Raw genomic sequence first — 17,780 nt, 5'->3', positions numbered from 1 at the left:
GCTATGTTCCTCCTACATGGATGGTTTGAATGTGATTTATGGCCTTGGCCCCTGATCCCTGCCCTGCTAATGATGGTTGTAAACGGTTGGGAAGCCAAAGGTCAGGCGTATCTCTGCTGTTGTGATGTCACGTGATGTTTCTGCTCACTTCAAGTATTGTTGTTTTGATGACCACAGTCTTTCTCTCCCATGAACTCCCCAGATTCGCTTTCTCACATGGAGTCCACAACAGGAGATTGCAGACACATTCTCCCAGCTTGAACTGTTGAGTTTGGTTTTGGCCCCTGGATGGAGCATGAAAAAGATGGGACTTAATGCAAAAAGTATGATGTGGTCACATAACCAGTTCATAATCTGGTTATGAAAAGCCCTGTCTCTTTCTGTTTCTTGAATTTGTCTAGTGAATTTGGATCTAAAAGTTTCAAATTCTCTTACTTCTTCAGACAGATGTTTGTTGGCATATTTAGTAGAATTACCCATCTCATGTTGGTTAATTGAGCATTAGAAATACCTTTGCTAAGGAAATAAAGACTGATTTGACTATTTGTAATTTTTCATATAGCTTCTCCAGCTAAGGCCAAGTTATGTTTATGGAAGCATTATAAGCATGGAAACAGTAGTATGCACTCAGAACTATTCAGAGGCTCAGGTATGCAGAAATTTAAAAGATGGAAGCAGCAGAGGCAAGGAGAACTAACATGGAAGATTGTAAAGCAAGGAAAAAAAAAAGAAATGATCATGAAAGGATTTATCTCTTTGCGAGATTTAAAACAAAGTTCCATAATTAACCTGCAGATTTCTGCATATGTGGCCAGAAAATGATGTAAAATCTTTGTTCTGCTTCTTCTAGATTGCAACTGCAGTCATTCTGTCTCCTGATATCCCCACAGCCACAATTTGGAAGATCGTGAAGGTTAATAACAGGGACACAACTCTAGGGAGAGCTCCAGTAATACTCAAATATATTCATTCATCAACAATAAGTTATCACAAGTATTACATTACTGCTGTGCCATCCAGTGCTCTTTCATTGGGCTGCTTCTCACATATTAACAGGAGGACATCCACATCTGAGAGAAAGATTATCTTATGCCATAACCAACAGTTAAATCCTCTGAAACTATAAGTCCATTAGACTCATGGTTCTATGTACAGGAGATATTGTACTAAGCAAAGTAGTAAGCAGAGGTAGAACTCTCACTGCCATGATTTGATCCTGTTAATAGAAAATTTTGTCCTGCTGCTCATGCTGAACAGATTTCTCACCACATAAATCTATGCTGTTTTTCAGTTCATGGGAAAATTGGTGTTCTATGCAGAAAGGTCACTCTTCATTTTTCATTTATCGCACACTCCTGCTCTTTTCTGTCTGATCTTTTCCCTTAGCCTCTCTCTCTCCTTTCAAATATGTGTGATGTTACTGAGGCGCTAGGATTTCATGCTGATGCAAATTTCTAGTAAACAGACCTCTGGTCAGTCAAGTCAAAAGCTAAGGGGTGAAATTGTGTGAACATTTCTTTTTTGTTCTGTAGTGGAAGGAATTCCTACAGTTTGTGTACATTAGGCTGAGGGAGATGGAAAGAGCCGAACTGGAGTTGAGTGAAGGCACAACGCCCAGAGATGTTTGTCTGTGTTTTATAGAGTAGATGGTGGTGATGCTAATACTTATTTGCATGCACTGTTTGCCAGAGAATTAACTGCTTGGCGTCAACAGAACAGATATGAAAGGGTTTTCAGGAAATTAAATAAATAAAAAGAAAAAGCCTTTTTCATATGGAGGATTTAATTCCAGCTAAGACTTAGCCAGGTGCAGTTAAAAAAAAAAAAATTCAGTTGAGTCACAAGAGTAAAGAACTCTTTCTAATATGTTTAATATTCAATCCAATCTAATCAGAACACATGTAGTATTTATATTTGTCTGTTAATAGTAGCACAACAAAAGTATAACAGTACAGAACTGAGAAAAGGAAATGTAGCTAATGTACATATTCTTATTCTTAATTATAAAAATGCATTGCATTATGCCGTGGACCAACGTATGTTTTCCACTATCTGTAGTTTGACGTGATGTAGTGTGCTGTTGGCTTTACATGGTTGATTTGTGAATGGAGGAAGTAAGAACTGAACTGAAATGAGGAGTATAAGAAGTGGAGACAACTTGGCTAATCACATCTGCCCTGGCTAAGATTGAAATGAAGTGACTTACCAGCTGTTTAATAGATTTAGGGTAATTTTATGTAGATTTGGCTTTAGAACATAATGCTATAATCAACAATAGCAGCCAGGTTTATGACTTTTGTGGTGTTGAACTTCCAGTGACAGGTGCTAATACGTCTCCTGCCACATCTGCTTAGAATTAACAAAAACTTTGGTTTTGTCTTGAGTTGTTGATCCAGATGATTATATCAATACACAACCACTGGCTGTGTGCAGTCAGCTGTGTAGATATATCTGTCAGAACACAAGCTCTATTGACTCTAAACTCCTTTTCTTCTGCCTCTTTGTCTTTCCATCTCTGCCATACATTCTTTGCCGTTACTGTCTGTGTTTCTGGTCCGAGTCCCCCCTCTGTTTGAATGCCTCACTTGACTTTCTTTCACCTCTGTTTCTCTTCATTACTCCCTGTGGTGTATTATTTTTGACAACTTCTTTTTCTTGCTTTGTCCTCTCCCAGTTCTTTCCGTTGCTTTTTATAGCAGCTGTGTTGATTTTCATCTTTGGTTTAAACCTAGTCTCCCAGTCATTTCCACATCTTTTTATTCTTTTCACTCCTCCCATCCCTGCAGGACACAGTTTCTCATGATATTGCTGACTGAAGGAGATCCAAGCAGCTTCAGATTTCCACCTGTCATTGATTCTACACACTCCATAAAGCAGCCTCTCCTCTCACTAATGCAGTGATTAGCCCAGTCTATTGGAAATCTATGAGGTGTCTTTAATTCCACATAAAGAAAACAGAACAATCATAAAATCCTTCACTGCTTATTTAATATCATCCTTTCACATGTTCCTGTACTGTCTCATATTCAGAGTCCCGGAGGTCATCTCAGTGTTGCTCACCCCTTCGCCTGCAGCAAATTTAATTCAACATTTATTCCTCTTTCAAAGTTTTATGTGTTTTAAAGATTAGACCCCAAGACTTCAAAGCTGTAGTTGAGTGTTTCTTTTATAGTGACAGGGATTATTTGAGGGTTAAAGCCTTCAGGTTACTGTTATCCATGTATCACTGATAGGAAAACACAAAACAATGAAATTAAAAATAACAAAAAACAAGGGATAAAAAATATTTGTGAAAACTTCTGACTGAAATTAGTTTGTGGAATCAAGCACTTGGAAGTGTAAAAATCTGTAAACCCCACATTGGCGTGCTTAATTATCATCTTATCACCCATACTGCAAACACTCTGCTCAAACACTCTTTAATGATTGTTAGCATTCACACTCCATTCAAGTAAAATCTTCAGCTGCAATATGAACCACAGACTTAGTTGCTGGTCATATGTTGGTAAGCATGTCGGTTTTTCATTGGAAAAGCAGATAGTTGTGGCTGAAGAAACTAAACTTAAGTGTTGAGCAACACAATAGAAAAAGTTAAATGACTAAAGAAATCTGCATTGATTTACTTCTTAGATCATCATTAAAATCGACCCCTTTGACAATGCACCATTTTTGGTCATTGCCTTTGTTGTTATAAAAATATATTAATGTTGATGTATGCAGTATCTCCTGAGCATGTGGCAAGCACTCAGTGTTTTGGTAAACGGAGAAAGACAGTTTTCCTTGTGGAATAGTGATAAAAGGATTTGAGTGGAGAGGGATAATATTCATTCTTCCTCTGCGCTGGCTTTTTCGATGCTGGGCGACTGGTGTGAAATGGGATTATATTATACATTATTGCTTGAGTAGTGTGTTCTGACACCTTTGCATAATACTTGACAACCGCTCTATTAAATGTTTTAATCATAAACACCAACCACCACCACTGTACATGCCCCATTAATAGAGCTCTATTTCATTACCAGTTTCTCTAAATCTAGGACATGCATAATCTTGGTTTTCTTTAAACCCTTTAGTCCAATTTTCGGTGCAAGTAGCTCACAGCTGTGTTACGGAAATACACCATCACGACTGAGGCTGAGGGAGAACTGTAGAACACAAGTTATGGCAAGAAATGTAAAAAGACTGAAGAGAGGAGACAGCAAGAGCTGACATGGCAACTGCGTACCAAAAACAGTTCATTGCACATTACCCTCTTCATTTGTTGATGAATTGTTCTATTTTCTTGCAGAGTACTCAAACCTCTAAGAAACCAGGTCTCTGTGTGCAGCCACCATCCAATTTAACACTGCAGATATTCCTTTCACATCTTGTTTTTCATCAGACCATTTCATCTTTATACCCTGACTTTGCATCTGTTATCGATGGAGATTTACTTGGAAAAATAGACATCACTGATTTGCTAGTGATTTGTAATGTAAGTTGGCTGCAGAGAGGACAATTCTTTGGTGAAACTGATGAGGTCTTGGGAGATGTTTCAATCTAGCCTTACTCCTTTTTAGCAGCTAAATAACCTCTTAATGACTTTGTTTGGGAAATTACCTTAAAAATATGGCTAAATTTATTCCATCTAATTAAATCTGACAAATGAAGAAGCCTGTGTAATTTCTTTGACGGTCAGTGGAGTGCTTAGTCCCTTCAGCAGTCAGGGGTACCATCTCATTGAGTAAAGTAAAGGCTGATAGTGTGAATGGAATGGTTAGACTCAGACAAACCCAGATAGAAAATCATGTTTAATGAAATCTGGTCTACATGTGCTGCTTTCTTTGGCCCACATTTGGCCTTGATTGTCAACATTTGGGTGTGACTGCATCAATTCACAAGATATGGTTCAAATTTGTTTTTCCTTTGAGGCTTTGGGCCACATTTGGGAGCTGTAACACTTGCTGTAACCCATGTCAAAGCCATCTTCTGACACTTGGGCCACACCTGGCTCATACAACACAAGCAATAATCCAGGTAGACCCATTTTATGACCTTTGGGCTGACCCACATTTGCCAGTGCATAACCTTACCCACAGTTGTCAAAAGTAGCCAAGATTAGGCCCAAATGTGTTTACTATACAGGAAGCTACATTTGACCAGCTATTGCTTACAATTTTTGTACATTTGTCATCTGTTTCAATACTTTTTAGAAAATCCCTTCTCTGGAAAAAGAACTGACATGTTTATTTTTCAGTATTTTTTAACAACTTTAGCTTTACTTTCGTGGCATCTACTGCTATTTCAAGTGCAAATATTGAGTTTTATTGCACTCTGGTGTGGAATAGTTTGGTTAAGTGTCTCCTCTAAATGGCCAAATGCATGTGAGATGCAGTATGCCTTAATGCATTTTTTCTGCACAACTTGTACTATGCAGTCATGCTTCTGAAAGGACCGGGCTGTTGCCATTTGTCATAATTACAGATACTTAGGCACGGGACCATTTGCACGTCCACGCACATATGTACACAATAAACAGCACACACTTAGTTTGATACTCGTGTATCTACTTATTTTGCTGTCCCATGAAATTTTATAGCCCAAAGTGTCTAATTATACTAATCAAATGCGTACCGCCTGACATTTACTCATACATTATTAATAGGTGAAACAATGGTATCTCTGATTGGATGCACTGGCTTCCTGACTTCTCATCCTTTCTCTCGGCATCTTGCTCATTCTCACTTATCTCTATCTCAATCTATCTCTTTCTACCCAGTGACTTCCTTTCTTCTCAGTGTGACTCTTTCCCCTTCACCTCCTGTAATTTTGCTTGTGGGTGTTGAGTAATTAGCATGCCTTCCCATTTCATACTGGTGTCAGAGTGGGGAATTTGAGAAATGTCCCATAAAGATTATGTGTCTTGATAAGGTTATGTCTCAGACTCCATTAAAGAGATGGGCTACACAATGGTTGTTTGTATCCTTCTGGGAAGATGGGGAGCGTGTGTGTTAGAGAGAGAGAGACAAAGAGAGATAAAGAGAGAGTGAGAGTGGAATAATGACCTCAGAGAAGAAGTTTATTCCAGTGGTGGAGGAAGTGTTAAGAACCTTTACTTACATAGAAGTAAAAATACTGCAGGTAAAAGTCTTGCTGCATTTGACTTGATTACAACAGTGTTGTGCAAGTTCATGCTTCTCATTAACTAGTTCAATTCATTCAGGTTAAAATGAATAGTTCACGTTCGTAGTTCATGGTTCAGCTCTTTTCTGTTGTTTTAACCCTCTAAGAAACAAAGTCGCAAAATTGCGACAAGCACAAGGCCCATGTCTCCAGAGAGATTAAACCTGTTACCACTTTACACCACTAGATGGCAGACATGTGAATCGGCTGTCAACGATTGGCCATCGCTGCACCACCCACCAAAGTAAAAAAACAAAAAAAAAAAACAAAAAAAACAAAATATATATATATATATATATATATATATATATATATATATATATATATATAAATGGTGTGAACTCACCCACTAATGCCATTTTTTTAAACAGAAATGGTTTCAGCAGTTGTAATGTTGAATCTAAAGCTGGGCAACGTGTGTTATATTTGGATAGTTGGAAGTAATTCAAGTACAAGTATCATGTTAAGCCATATGTGTTAAACACAGCCCTACATTATAAGGCTGGATGATATGGACTATTTCTTTGGCTAAATAACAATATATATTAAATGTATCTTTTTTTTTAACTGTAAAGGAATAACAAAGCATGCATACACATTTTTTATTTTACAACAATCCAAGCATAGTTGATGGCTTAGAACAGAACAATGAGGTTGAACAGAATTTAAAATGTTGAAACAAAGTTTACCACCACTGCGTTGCATATGACTGGATTTGTTATAGAAAATTACTTGGGCAATATCATGTTGGAACTGTTTGTAAAAGGGCACACGCTTTGAAATAATTAGGTTGTGAAATTATTTCCCCATCAGCATCTACTAGTAAATTAAACCTTGGACCCACCAAGTCAGGAAGAGCAACAACATCTTTCAACATTCAGTGTTGGTTTTTGTTTGTCTCTGGGAGAGGAAATCCTCTTCAGTTTTGATGATGCTACAGCAGCACCTCCATTAACCTTTATATGCCGTCTTTTCTCACTTTGACAGTGTCATATACTGGAGTTTTATCAGGATGCCTTAGCCTCACATATATACTCTGTATACTCTAAATCCATCCACAATCTTTTTTCTAACTTTAAGGAAAAAATTGTGTAAAGTTAATCTAATCAAATGCAGAGTAAAAACATATATATAAGAAAAGAAAAAGTAGGTTAAGAATGTCCTCAAACTCAGATCTCATGTTCCTAATTCTGTGATTGTCACAGATGTTGGTGGGCTATAAAAGTTGAGTCTTCTCCCATTTAACACCCACCAGTTGCAGCTAGTATGGGAGTCTGTTTGGTTGACAACAGTTTGCTTCTGCCACAAATGCATAATTTAATTCCAAGCAAGATTTGTTTCTTTTGTTATAATGGTCTCATGAATCAAGCAGGAATCCTGCTGCCTCAGCAAGTTAAAAAAGTAGCAGCCTCATGCATAATGATTGTGCCTAAGGATGACTGTGCTGGTGATATTCTGTGACCTTGCCAATAAATTTGCAGTTATTACCCTTTCTGCTTTACCCCTGTCAGGATCCTTTGAGCTCAACAGAAGGGATAAACCTTATTTCTTTTTTTACCAAATGAAGAATATTTTCTTCTGTGAAAGAGGACTGTGCTTACACAGAGTTATAAGTCTGACTAAATGTATGCAAATCTCTGCCTTATACACAGATTTAGTATATGAAGTTTTGTTCTTTTTTTGGATCTGGTGAATATAAAGATCAAATACTTAATGCCACCTCTCACCTCTGCTGCATTTTCACTTTCAATTACATATATTTCAAGGCTAAAGTGAACCAATTCTTAATTATTTTGCTGATTTCGTATTCATAAAGTATATGCAGATGTTCAGTGTTTGAACTCTAATGTGCAGAATTCTTTATATCTACCCTTTAACTTTATTTTACACCACTGAATTTGTAATGATCTTTGTTTATTACAACTTGGATCTTTTTAAGATCTATGTAAAGATATATAAAGACAAAAAGGTGCAAACTTACACCATTTGGACTAGTGATGACTTATGTTTTCCACTACTATCTCCTCAACTCATCTCAGTTTTTAGGGCTTTTTATAAGGTCGCAGTACCTGGTTCTTTATTCAGCTAGGTCTCCACACGAGCTGAGCCGAGCTGAAAAATGTGACCTTTCTAGACTGCAGTCCACTGATTCGCCAGGGAGTGACATCCCTGGATAAGTCGTGAGAATAACTAAACGCTCCTGTACTTTTATAGAATGTTTTGTCTTGCCACCACATCCCTCTCTTTGTTTTAGTGCTCTTTTGACAAAAAAACATAGGCGGAGGTGCAGGTATACCATCGTCTTGATGTCCTTCATTATTGGGTCACACTTGTGTTGCATACAAATGACATCACAGGACTTTCAGGCCGCCTCGCTATAACAACCCCGTCCACATTGTGGTGGAACTCAACTGTAATGAAAAAATACCTAAACTGGGTTGAGTTAAGTGGAATAGAGCCAAGTAGGTACTAGTGGAAAAGAGGCTATGCTTTCAGTGTTTTTGTATTGTTTCACACACTGTGCATCTGTAACCACAGTAAAATGCTACAGTGTTTTGCATAAAGAAATCCAACCTCAAGTATCCAAATGTGAGATGTTTCAATTGTGCATGGCTGTAAAAAATGCTTTGTGTTTGCAGCGGTCTGAATTGGGGGATTTTCTAACCAAATTATTGGATGACATTCTTGTGGAGTTTTGGTATTCTGTAATTACATAGTGTGCTATGTGTGCAATTTGTAAGAAAACAAAATTTCCTGAAAGGCAAGCAGAAAAAAAAAACAAATGATCAAGATGAGTCAGAATTTGAAACACGAAAAGTTTGATAATAATACTTGCTGGAGGCACATTGAGTCATCCATGTGATCTTGCAACAAAATCACAGAACACAGACATTGTGGTCTGTCCATAATATCCTCTGAGGTTTGCGGCTTAAGTCAGTAGCACTTATAAAAGCTTTTCTCCTATGAGGCTGAGTGCTGGAGTCATTTTCTAGATGGATTGTGGAGGGTAACTTCATTTGGGTATCATTTGTATTTCTACATGAATTACATCCCAGACCTGCATGTGCCTCAGTGTGACGTGATGAAAAATATCGTCAGTTTAGCTCTGCTGGCAGAGAGGTGATTTGTGGTGCTGGAAGGCATTTAATTTAAGTAAACTGCCACTTCTCTCCCTCTCTCAGTTCCTTTCATGTCTTGGATAATACTTGGCGTCTGGAGCACTTCACTTACTCTGTGCCTTTAGAGATTTTGTTCCATTCATGTATGGGGCATATCTCCCCCTCAGTCTCACCCAAGATGTCAGCCGCTGCTCTTTTCTCACGTATCTAAGTTTTCGATGTGTCATACTGGTGTGATGTTGATGCCACAGTGAGTTGGCTGCTTTGGAGCTGACTGGACATTTCTCCTGCAGTGGATGACTTAATCCCTTAGCTGGAGTAGCTATTCATCTCCATGAACATGTGGGGATAGAGATAGAGAAACTGTAGGAGTACAAAGAAAAAGCTTTACTCTACAAAACCACCCTGTCAGTTTGTACTAGTACTTAGGCAGGTAGAGACTGATAGAATGATTCTCTTTCTCTTTTTATGCATTGTCTTACCACTAACTTTCTTTTTTTTTCTTCTTCTTCCACAGAATCCGCAATCGTGTTGCTATGGCAGCAGTGGCTTCTCCCTCCTTTTTCCTGCTGTTTTGGCTGCTCCGAACAGCTAGCTTGTCATTCCCAGAGGAACCAGGGCCCCTCAACTTCATCCCAACTGAAGGTAAAGACCCCATGACTTTTCCATCTTATAGCATTTGCTTGCTTCTCACGCAAATTGTAATGTGTGAAGTGTTGGTCTGCAGCCAAACACGTCACAGCAATAAATTGGGGTGAGGGTACAGAGGAGGGTCGTGGTGTAGGCTATGGAGGTCAGACTGGCTCTCACACAAAGGGTGTTGACTGGAGTCTAGGTCAGGGATGTGGGGTCGCTCTCAGAATTGAGACTAGTGCATTCATGACTTCCCCACAAACATGCTCAGACCCTCAAGAGACGCAGCTCTTCAAACACTCAGACTTTGAGGCTCCACATCGGCTTGGCAGTCTCCATCTAGGAATAAACTTTGACTGATTGCAGGTCAATAATATTGACTGATGGTTTCCAAGCTAGGTTCAGGCCCTTTCCCAAGTATCAATACCAAGCAGTGGAGTGAAAACCAAGATCTGATGCATAGTTAACAGTAGGTTTAGGTTTTAGCTAAAGACTTAGGGACAGCTAAATGGAACTGTAAAATTTGGCAAAAGGATAAGAAGAGAATGACAAAGAAGGGAAAAAGTGAATCACAGGGTGTCTCAGGACAGAGATACAGATGAGAATAGAGAGAAATTGAATGAGGAATGTGTGTGAAAGAGGATAAAACAAACAATATACATGGAGAGTTGAAAATAATAAAAGGAATAAGCTGTTACAGGGTAGTAAATGAAAAAGTAACACTGATAGAACAGAGAGCAAATTAAAGCATATCTGGTGAAGATATTCTCTGAAAACTTAAAGTGAAGGTCAAAAACAGATCGCTGTACTGCTCTCCCACTGTAATCCTGCCAATTTACATGTAGCTGTTATTTCTGCTTCGCTTTTCTCTGCAACAAGATTATAAAAAGTCACTGAAAATGTTTCACTGCTTTCATCATTGATTTCTCTTATTCAAGGTTTTTCATCCTCAATGTACAAATTGCCTCTGAAACACAGAACATTTCGTTTTTTCTGTCTCATATGTAGACAACACTGCATCTGAATCGCAAGCATGCATTATCAGGCTCATCAACAAAAAGCTGTGTGTAAATGAACAACCCAACTGAAAACAAATCTACATCAAACAGCAAAAAAAAAAAACTGTGAATTGAATGTAAAGTCTAGATTAGAAATCTCTTTATTTTAAAATAATTTGTTTTTACTTTGCTCTGTGTCTCAGTTCACTAAATCTTGCAGATGCCAATGACAAACTGTCAAAACAAACTAACATAAAATCTTGTTATTTATGACATTTTGGGAAAAATATGAATGTCAGTTTGGAATCAGCCTTTGTGTGTTACTGTTTGACAGTTGTAAGAAGATACCCAGTGTTCTTGGGCCGACCACACAGAACATGGCTGAGACAAGAGCCTCTACACATCCAGAGGATCCTCCAGGTCAATCGGACACTCTACATTGGTGCCAGGTATCGCTTATGCCAGCGAACATACACAAACACGCACACACAAACACACACACACACTCACAATGTGGGGACCTCAATCATGTTTTCATTGCTTGCATTGCTTAGACATAATGTTCAATTACAGCTCTTTTTCATTATGACTTTTAATACCTATTGGATTGTCTGTTAGTACTATGTTTGTTGCTAAGCAACATCAGTCACTTTTATTGAAGATTGTGGTATAATAAAAGTTTCTAAGCAGATACTAATGTTATCATTCATTTCAAAAAGCTTTACTTTCTGAGCTTTACCTACACCTTCATGAGGCAATCAGATCATAATATAATAATAACACAATAATAGTTTTTCACCCAGGAAGGCTTTACCACAAAGCTCAGGTTCCACATATATTACAGCCCCATTTCTAAAATGTAAATAACGATGGAATGCAATGATTAACAAATCTCACAAACCAATATTTCATGTATTACAAAACATAAAAAACATGCTGTTTCATGAAAAATAATAGCTCACCTTATGTCCAGCCGGTCTGTGAAGTTTTTATGTTCTCCCTACGCTTGTGTGGTGTTACTCCAGTTTCCTTAGTCTTAAAACACACGTTTTTGGTTAATTGGTGTTCCAGGCCAGCTTCCCTGTGACCCTACATTAAACTAAGCAGGTATAGAGAATGGAGGATTGAATTTGATTGCAGCAACATACCTAAAAACAAAAGTTTTGACAGAGCAACAAACAAAAATGTTAAGTTGAAAAGGGAATTATAATTGTTAAACTCATCTAAAATGGACTTTGGCAAACTGACATCAAGCTCTGCACAAGTATAATCAGGTATGTTGCAGCAAGGAAACTTCTAAAACCTGCAGGACACTGGCCCTCAAGGACTAGGATAGATGGAAATTATTTACATAAACTAAGCTGTTTTGTTTTATCCTAGCTTATGCTGTGCGGATGTATGCAGCCTAATGTTTAAAGGTAAAAACTATACTGTAAATGTGATACTTGTTGGTCACATTCTCTAATCAGGATAATCGATTCTGTGACAGGGCTAAACTAATTTGATAATGCATCATATCTGTTACAATAGCTGCATCTAAAGTCACATACTTTCACATAACTGGTGCAAGCATATATTAGTTTTTGTCTCCATTTCATGATGTTCTCCAAATGTGTTCTGAACTTTGGCAGACCACATCTCCGGTGGTCAAGGAGGCCACAAAAGGATGATCTTCTAATTGTGGTTTAAGCTGTAAAGTTCCATTTTCTACCCCCCAGAGATATTCAGGATCTAACTTAAAACTTAACAAAAAAAAAGTCACCTAAAGATTTATGTTGCAAGTGCTGTCCAAAAGATTAATTTAGCTCAAAACATGCCAAAGAAAATGGGACACAGTTAGTTTTGCAGACATGGCACTGCTTTTATTTTGTTTTTTTCTTTTGCTTGATGGAAGTCTGAAATATGATGGAAGTGGTTTCAAAGAAGAGACGCCACTGTGGTCCAGGAAATGACCCAGTCCCTGCTCTCCAGCTGGTCCAACCTTGGTTGTAAATTTATCAAATTGTGTAACATGGTTGCAGCCATTTTGTCTGCACACACACACACACACACACACACACACACACACACACACACACACACACACGCACACACACACACACACACACACACAAACATGTGCTTGCACAGCCACAATAAAACTACCCACAGACAACCCAGCTACTGTAGTCTGAAGGTCTGCTTTAAAATTTAACCAGAACCATGAAACACATTAAAAACAATTTACAGCTGCAGAAACTTTAACTGAATAAGTGAGGTAATCTGATATAAATGTCTCAGCCAACTGGATAATAATGAAATGCTAGACTAACAGAGCAGCAAGAGGAGGCAGCAGCATGAAGGATAAAGAAAAAAACTCTCACAAGAATATTTGTATATTTCTCATAGTATTTTTGGTTTTCTGATGGAATAAGATAGGTCTAGAAAGTATACGATCCATTTGTAAATGCACAGGAAAGCCAGAAATAGCCCAGCTGGGTGAGAGAATTTTAAATGTATAATAAATCAATAAGTACCTGTGGTGGCAGGTATAACTGCCAAAGCTCCCACAGAGTGCATGCCCTGATAAGATGCCTCACTCATCCCCAAATCCTGTCACCATTAGCATAGCTGCTTCTCAGACTGCAAGCAGAGCTAAATCCATGCTCTAAGCACCTGCTGAGAGCAACTACCTCTCCCTGCCTGCCTTCCTTACAAGCTAAATGAAAGTAAACTTTGCAATTGGCTGGTGCCAGGTGGAGTAAGCGCCTTGCTGTGTTAAGACCTGTTTCATTGCTGTTAAGATGAGCAGCTGTGGATCCTGTGGTCCTCAGCCCTCAGTCAGATTTAGAGGGCTAATCTGCACAAATATAAACAAACTGAGGAGTGTTTATCTATTGATAAAATATCTCCGGAATAGCTCTTGTTCCAGTTAAAAGGTGTTTTTACCCTGAAAAGCTGGCTGTGTTAATGTGTTTTTTCATGTTTTGCATTAGCTAGAGAGGTATGCTGACTCACTGCCAGGTTTGAGGTTGTTTAGTTTATTATCTCACGTACGCTGACTTCAGGGGTTAACAGGGGTCCTGCAGTGGTCACAGTCAGGTCAAATGCTTAATGGCAGACAGGAGGAGCCAACTACATTGTGACAAAAACTGGAAAGCTTGGGAGTCCCAGCTGCTAGTCCACTAAAGCTGGAAACGGGACTCTTGGTATGCAGGCGAGAGTCAGGGTGAGACGAAGATGGAAAGACACAAGTAAGGACGTCCACAGACACTGATGCCACACATATCTAAGATTAATATATTGTGGAGAATGGCATCTTTTTTTAAAGGAAAATTTCAAATAATTTATTTTATACAATAACCCTGCTAACAATATTTTTTGTTACCAGGGTTCAGCTGCTGTTCTGTTTCTGTTGCACTGTAAAAACCATTTTTATAATTTTCCACTGCAGTCAAAAATAAAGAAAATTCAGTAAATAAAATTCTGTATTTTGTATTAGTATTGTAAAATGCTGAATGTGGTTTTAGTTTTAATATCAGTTTATTGCAGCTGACGTTACATGGATCCTTGTATAAGTACGATTTTTGTTAATGTTGGTGAACATACTTTTACTTTCTGTTTATACCTTTTTTTCTATTTAAAAAGGTTTTTTTCATACTTTTTTGGAACTGGGGTCACAAGGTGAGCCAGGCTACAGCACCCTGAAGCAAGGACCTTTCTCAGGGGCACAAAACTAGTATATTTTTCGCATGCTTGACCTACTGACCTGTTTTTTTGTCTTATATATTATGTGTTCAGTTCTGTCAGTTGGACACTCACCTGGAAAATAATTTTTTTGCAATCATTATTTTGCTGAATAAATCTGAATAAACTAGTGGTGTCCTTTTTTTTAATTTTTAAAGCACAGCTAATTCCTGTGCTTTTTACTGTCTTACACACATCCTGGATTATGCAGACTGATTCACCCACTCGAGCCCCCTCCCTCTGTCAGCAGAAGTGTCAGGGTAACTGTGTGGTCAGTTAAAATCTTCCATTTCATTTTTATCCTGCTTCTCCTGCAGTCTGGATTTGCCAGGAAGACTTAGTGCTATACTCACACTGAACCACAGTGCTGCACCTAGCAAGAAGACAAGTGGAACCTAAAAGAAATATGGGAGGCTTAAGAGGTTCTTGACCTCAAGTCTGCCGTTGTCTGGCAGGCCAAAGGGAGAAGGTTCATGGGCTGGTCAAGTGAAAATTTAGGAAATGTTGACAGTTTGTGAGGAGCAAATGTTGACCTTGTATTAGTCAGGTCAAATGGGTGAGAGGTATTTATGAACTAACAGCAAAGGCATGCGCATATTAGACACACAAAGACAAAGTCAGACAAAGCGAAACATAAGACTTGACATACAGGTTCAGGACAAATTATGAGGCAATGAGATAAGGCGGGTCATGGCTGCACATAAAGCATTAGCTGAGCTTTATGCTGGCACGTTCTCTGTCAAAGCTACTGAAGAAAGTAGTCCAGATCTGTACCGGGATTTTGCAAAATTCAACCTTGCAGCTTTTCCCCAGTTATACTAGCAAATAGACAAACCATGGGCTTTGCATCATTTGAACAACCTGAAGCAGGAGGGCTGGAGATAAAGAAAGAAAGAGAAGCAGTATAAATAATTCTCCCTCCTTTCTACTCTCAGAGGCAACAGTGCTGGCTGCCAGCCACTCTGACTCGCAGGCCTGTTGCTATATTCATAGTATTATTGCTGAGACAATGCTGAGTCGGCCTGAATGAGATTAGGCCTTGCACTCTGGCCCACACAACTGTTTTTAAAATCCTTAAACTTTGACCTGTTAAGCAGCATTGTACCAAGTCTGTCTTTGGTGATTTTGCATTTCCTCACCACTGACTTATTCTCCTACTCTGCAAGGCAGGCTAAGGGTGGTGATCTTCTAACACAGTAAGTAAAACTGAATTATTTAGGAGAAGAGTAACCTGATGGTACCTGTGGTTTTATGCACACACTCTTAAGAGCTCACTTTTTCTTTAAAGCAAGATGCAAATGTGCATTTACTATAGATAACACATTTGGCTGTAAGAAGACTTGCATGAGCAGGCACTTCTACAATGATGCACACATAATAACCCCTCCGTCCATCAAAGGAAAAGGTGAAACCAAGAACATGCAATGCAGATGGGAGGTAGAGCTGGATCAGAAATGGGATCGATACTGCAGCACTGACATGGCTATTGCAGATTAGCCCTTCAGAGCACAGCCCTGTCCTTAGATGGAACACACACTTTAGATCCATCACTCATGATACAAAAAACCTTCATCGATATGCAAACGTCAGCTGTTAGCTGCCGACTGCAACACTTATTTAACAGGCACTTTTCAGAGGAACGTCCAAGGTTACATCAAAATTATCAGCTGATTAAGAGTTCAATAAGACAGTGTTTGGAATATCATAAATAAAACAGTTGATGCTATGGGTTTGCTCCACGAGTGGGCAGAATGTGAGAGCAACAGTTTAAGAACATGATTAAATCATCCATTAATTCAATTACAGACTTTTGAATGAGACTGATGGGCTAAATTTTAGGCAGAGCAGAAAATCCAAGTAGAAAAAAAAGGGGTGGGGGTAAATATTAGACATCATTGCTCAGACAGGTATTATTTCACTTATATATTGGGAGAAATGGAGGACATTGTATAATTACTGTTTAATCATTCTGTCTGTTCAAGTGTAAACGATTACATCTATTTAATTTATTTGTGCTCTGCATCTCTGCTAATGGGGTAGCAACATTCTCCTCACATTAACGAAGCATTCAATATAAAAGCCACCCAGAGATAGTGCACAAAAGAAGGTTCATCCACAGAGTTTGAATTAAATGTGTGGTCTGGATTTTATCCAGAAGCACTGACGTACACTGTCCTGAGCTACTAATAGCCAACATGTACTCCTGCAAAGAGACTGATAATCATAGTTTGCCTAATGCTGTGTCTTGTCTTACTTAAGCTTTGGATAATGCTGTGTTGGCTAACTGCAGCAGCTCACTCTCTTCCTCTTTCTGTCTCTTCAGGGATGACCTTTTCCGAGTGGAGTTGGACATTGTTTCAGGAGATGAAATGTTTTACAGCAAAGTAAGCACCTTCCAGACCCACGAATGTAGCTTTTACAACCTTTACAGAGTTGCACATAGTCATCAGGCTGTAAAAGGGATTTTCATTCTACACATAAAATTGCAATTATTGCTAACCAGTAGTATTTATCTGTGTATTATTTAATGGACAGAAAAGAACATGGGAGTCAAACAAGAATGACATCAGGATCTGCAGGATGAAGGGCAAACATGAGGTGAGACTGTGTGTGTGCTGAAGTTTAAAAATAGATCTTTTCCTTGGCCTGAAGAAAAAATATGCGGTTGACTGTTTAAATATACTTAAGATTAGTTGTAAAATTAGACTTTTATTGTTCCAATAAAAGTCATGCTTATGCTTTTGTGCTTGTTCGTCTCCTCTTTAGCCTGTTTTAGAAATTTGCAACTTTCCATTTAATTTAAACTGTGAGCATTTTGTAAAAGGTGTTTTACAATGTTAAAGTTTTGATACTTAATCGGTCCTTTAAATATGGCACAAATTACCTGCTTTCACAACAACAGGAGACATAGATAGTAGCTTTCTTATAGTCTTCATTTAATTTTTTTTCTGCTTTTTAGAGAAATCCATCTGATTATTAAATCTATTTAAATAATAGCATCTAAATTTTCTTTCTTCACACTTTTCCTTGTCAGTATTTTGAACCTTAATCCAGCAGTTGCCTCACAAAGGGGTCTGGTCAAACCTCTCAAACCAGGAACCCTTTTGATATGAAGCAACAGTGCTAACCACCACACCTCTGT

General features: G+C 38.4%; 1 protein-coding gene across 3 annotated transcripts in view; it reads left to right on the top strand.

Moving 5' to 3' along the window:
• Nucleotides 1-17,780, top strand: part of sema6bb (sema domain, transmembrane domain (TM), and cytoplasmic domain, (semaphorin) 6Bb) — a 136,620-nt gene that overhangs the window by 56,172 nt on the left and 62,668 nt on the right. For all 3 annotated transcript variants that reach the window (XM_042006980.1, XM_042006982.1, XM_042006981.1), the window contains exons 2-5: nucleotides 9,799-9,926; nucleotides 11,247-11,361; nucleotides 16,962-17,022; nucleotides 17,174-17,236. In XM_042006980.1, coding sequence (XP_041862914.1) covers nucleotides 9,818-9,926; nucleotides 11,247-11,361; nucleotides 16,962-17,022; nucleotides 17,174-17,236 — 348 coding nt within the window. In that variant the 5' untranslated portion in view covers nucleotides 9,799-9,817. The remainder of the gene's footprint in view (nucleotides 1-9,798; nucleotides 9,927-11,246; nucleotides 11,362-16,961; nucleotides 17,023-17,173; nucleotides 17,237-17,780) is intronic.

This window comes from Melanotaenia boesemani, chromosome 14 (assembly GCF_017639745.1).
Source record: "Melanotaenia boesemani isolate fMelBoe1 chromosome 14, fMelBoe1.pri, whole genome shotgun sequence".
NCBI lineage: Eukaryota > Metazoa > Chordata > Actinopteri > Atheriniformes > Melanotaeniidae > Melanotaenia > Melanotaenia boesemani.
This window is presented reverse-complemented; position numbering and strand designations above follow the sequence as displayed.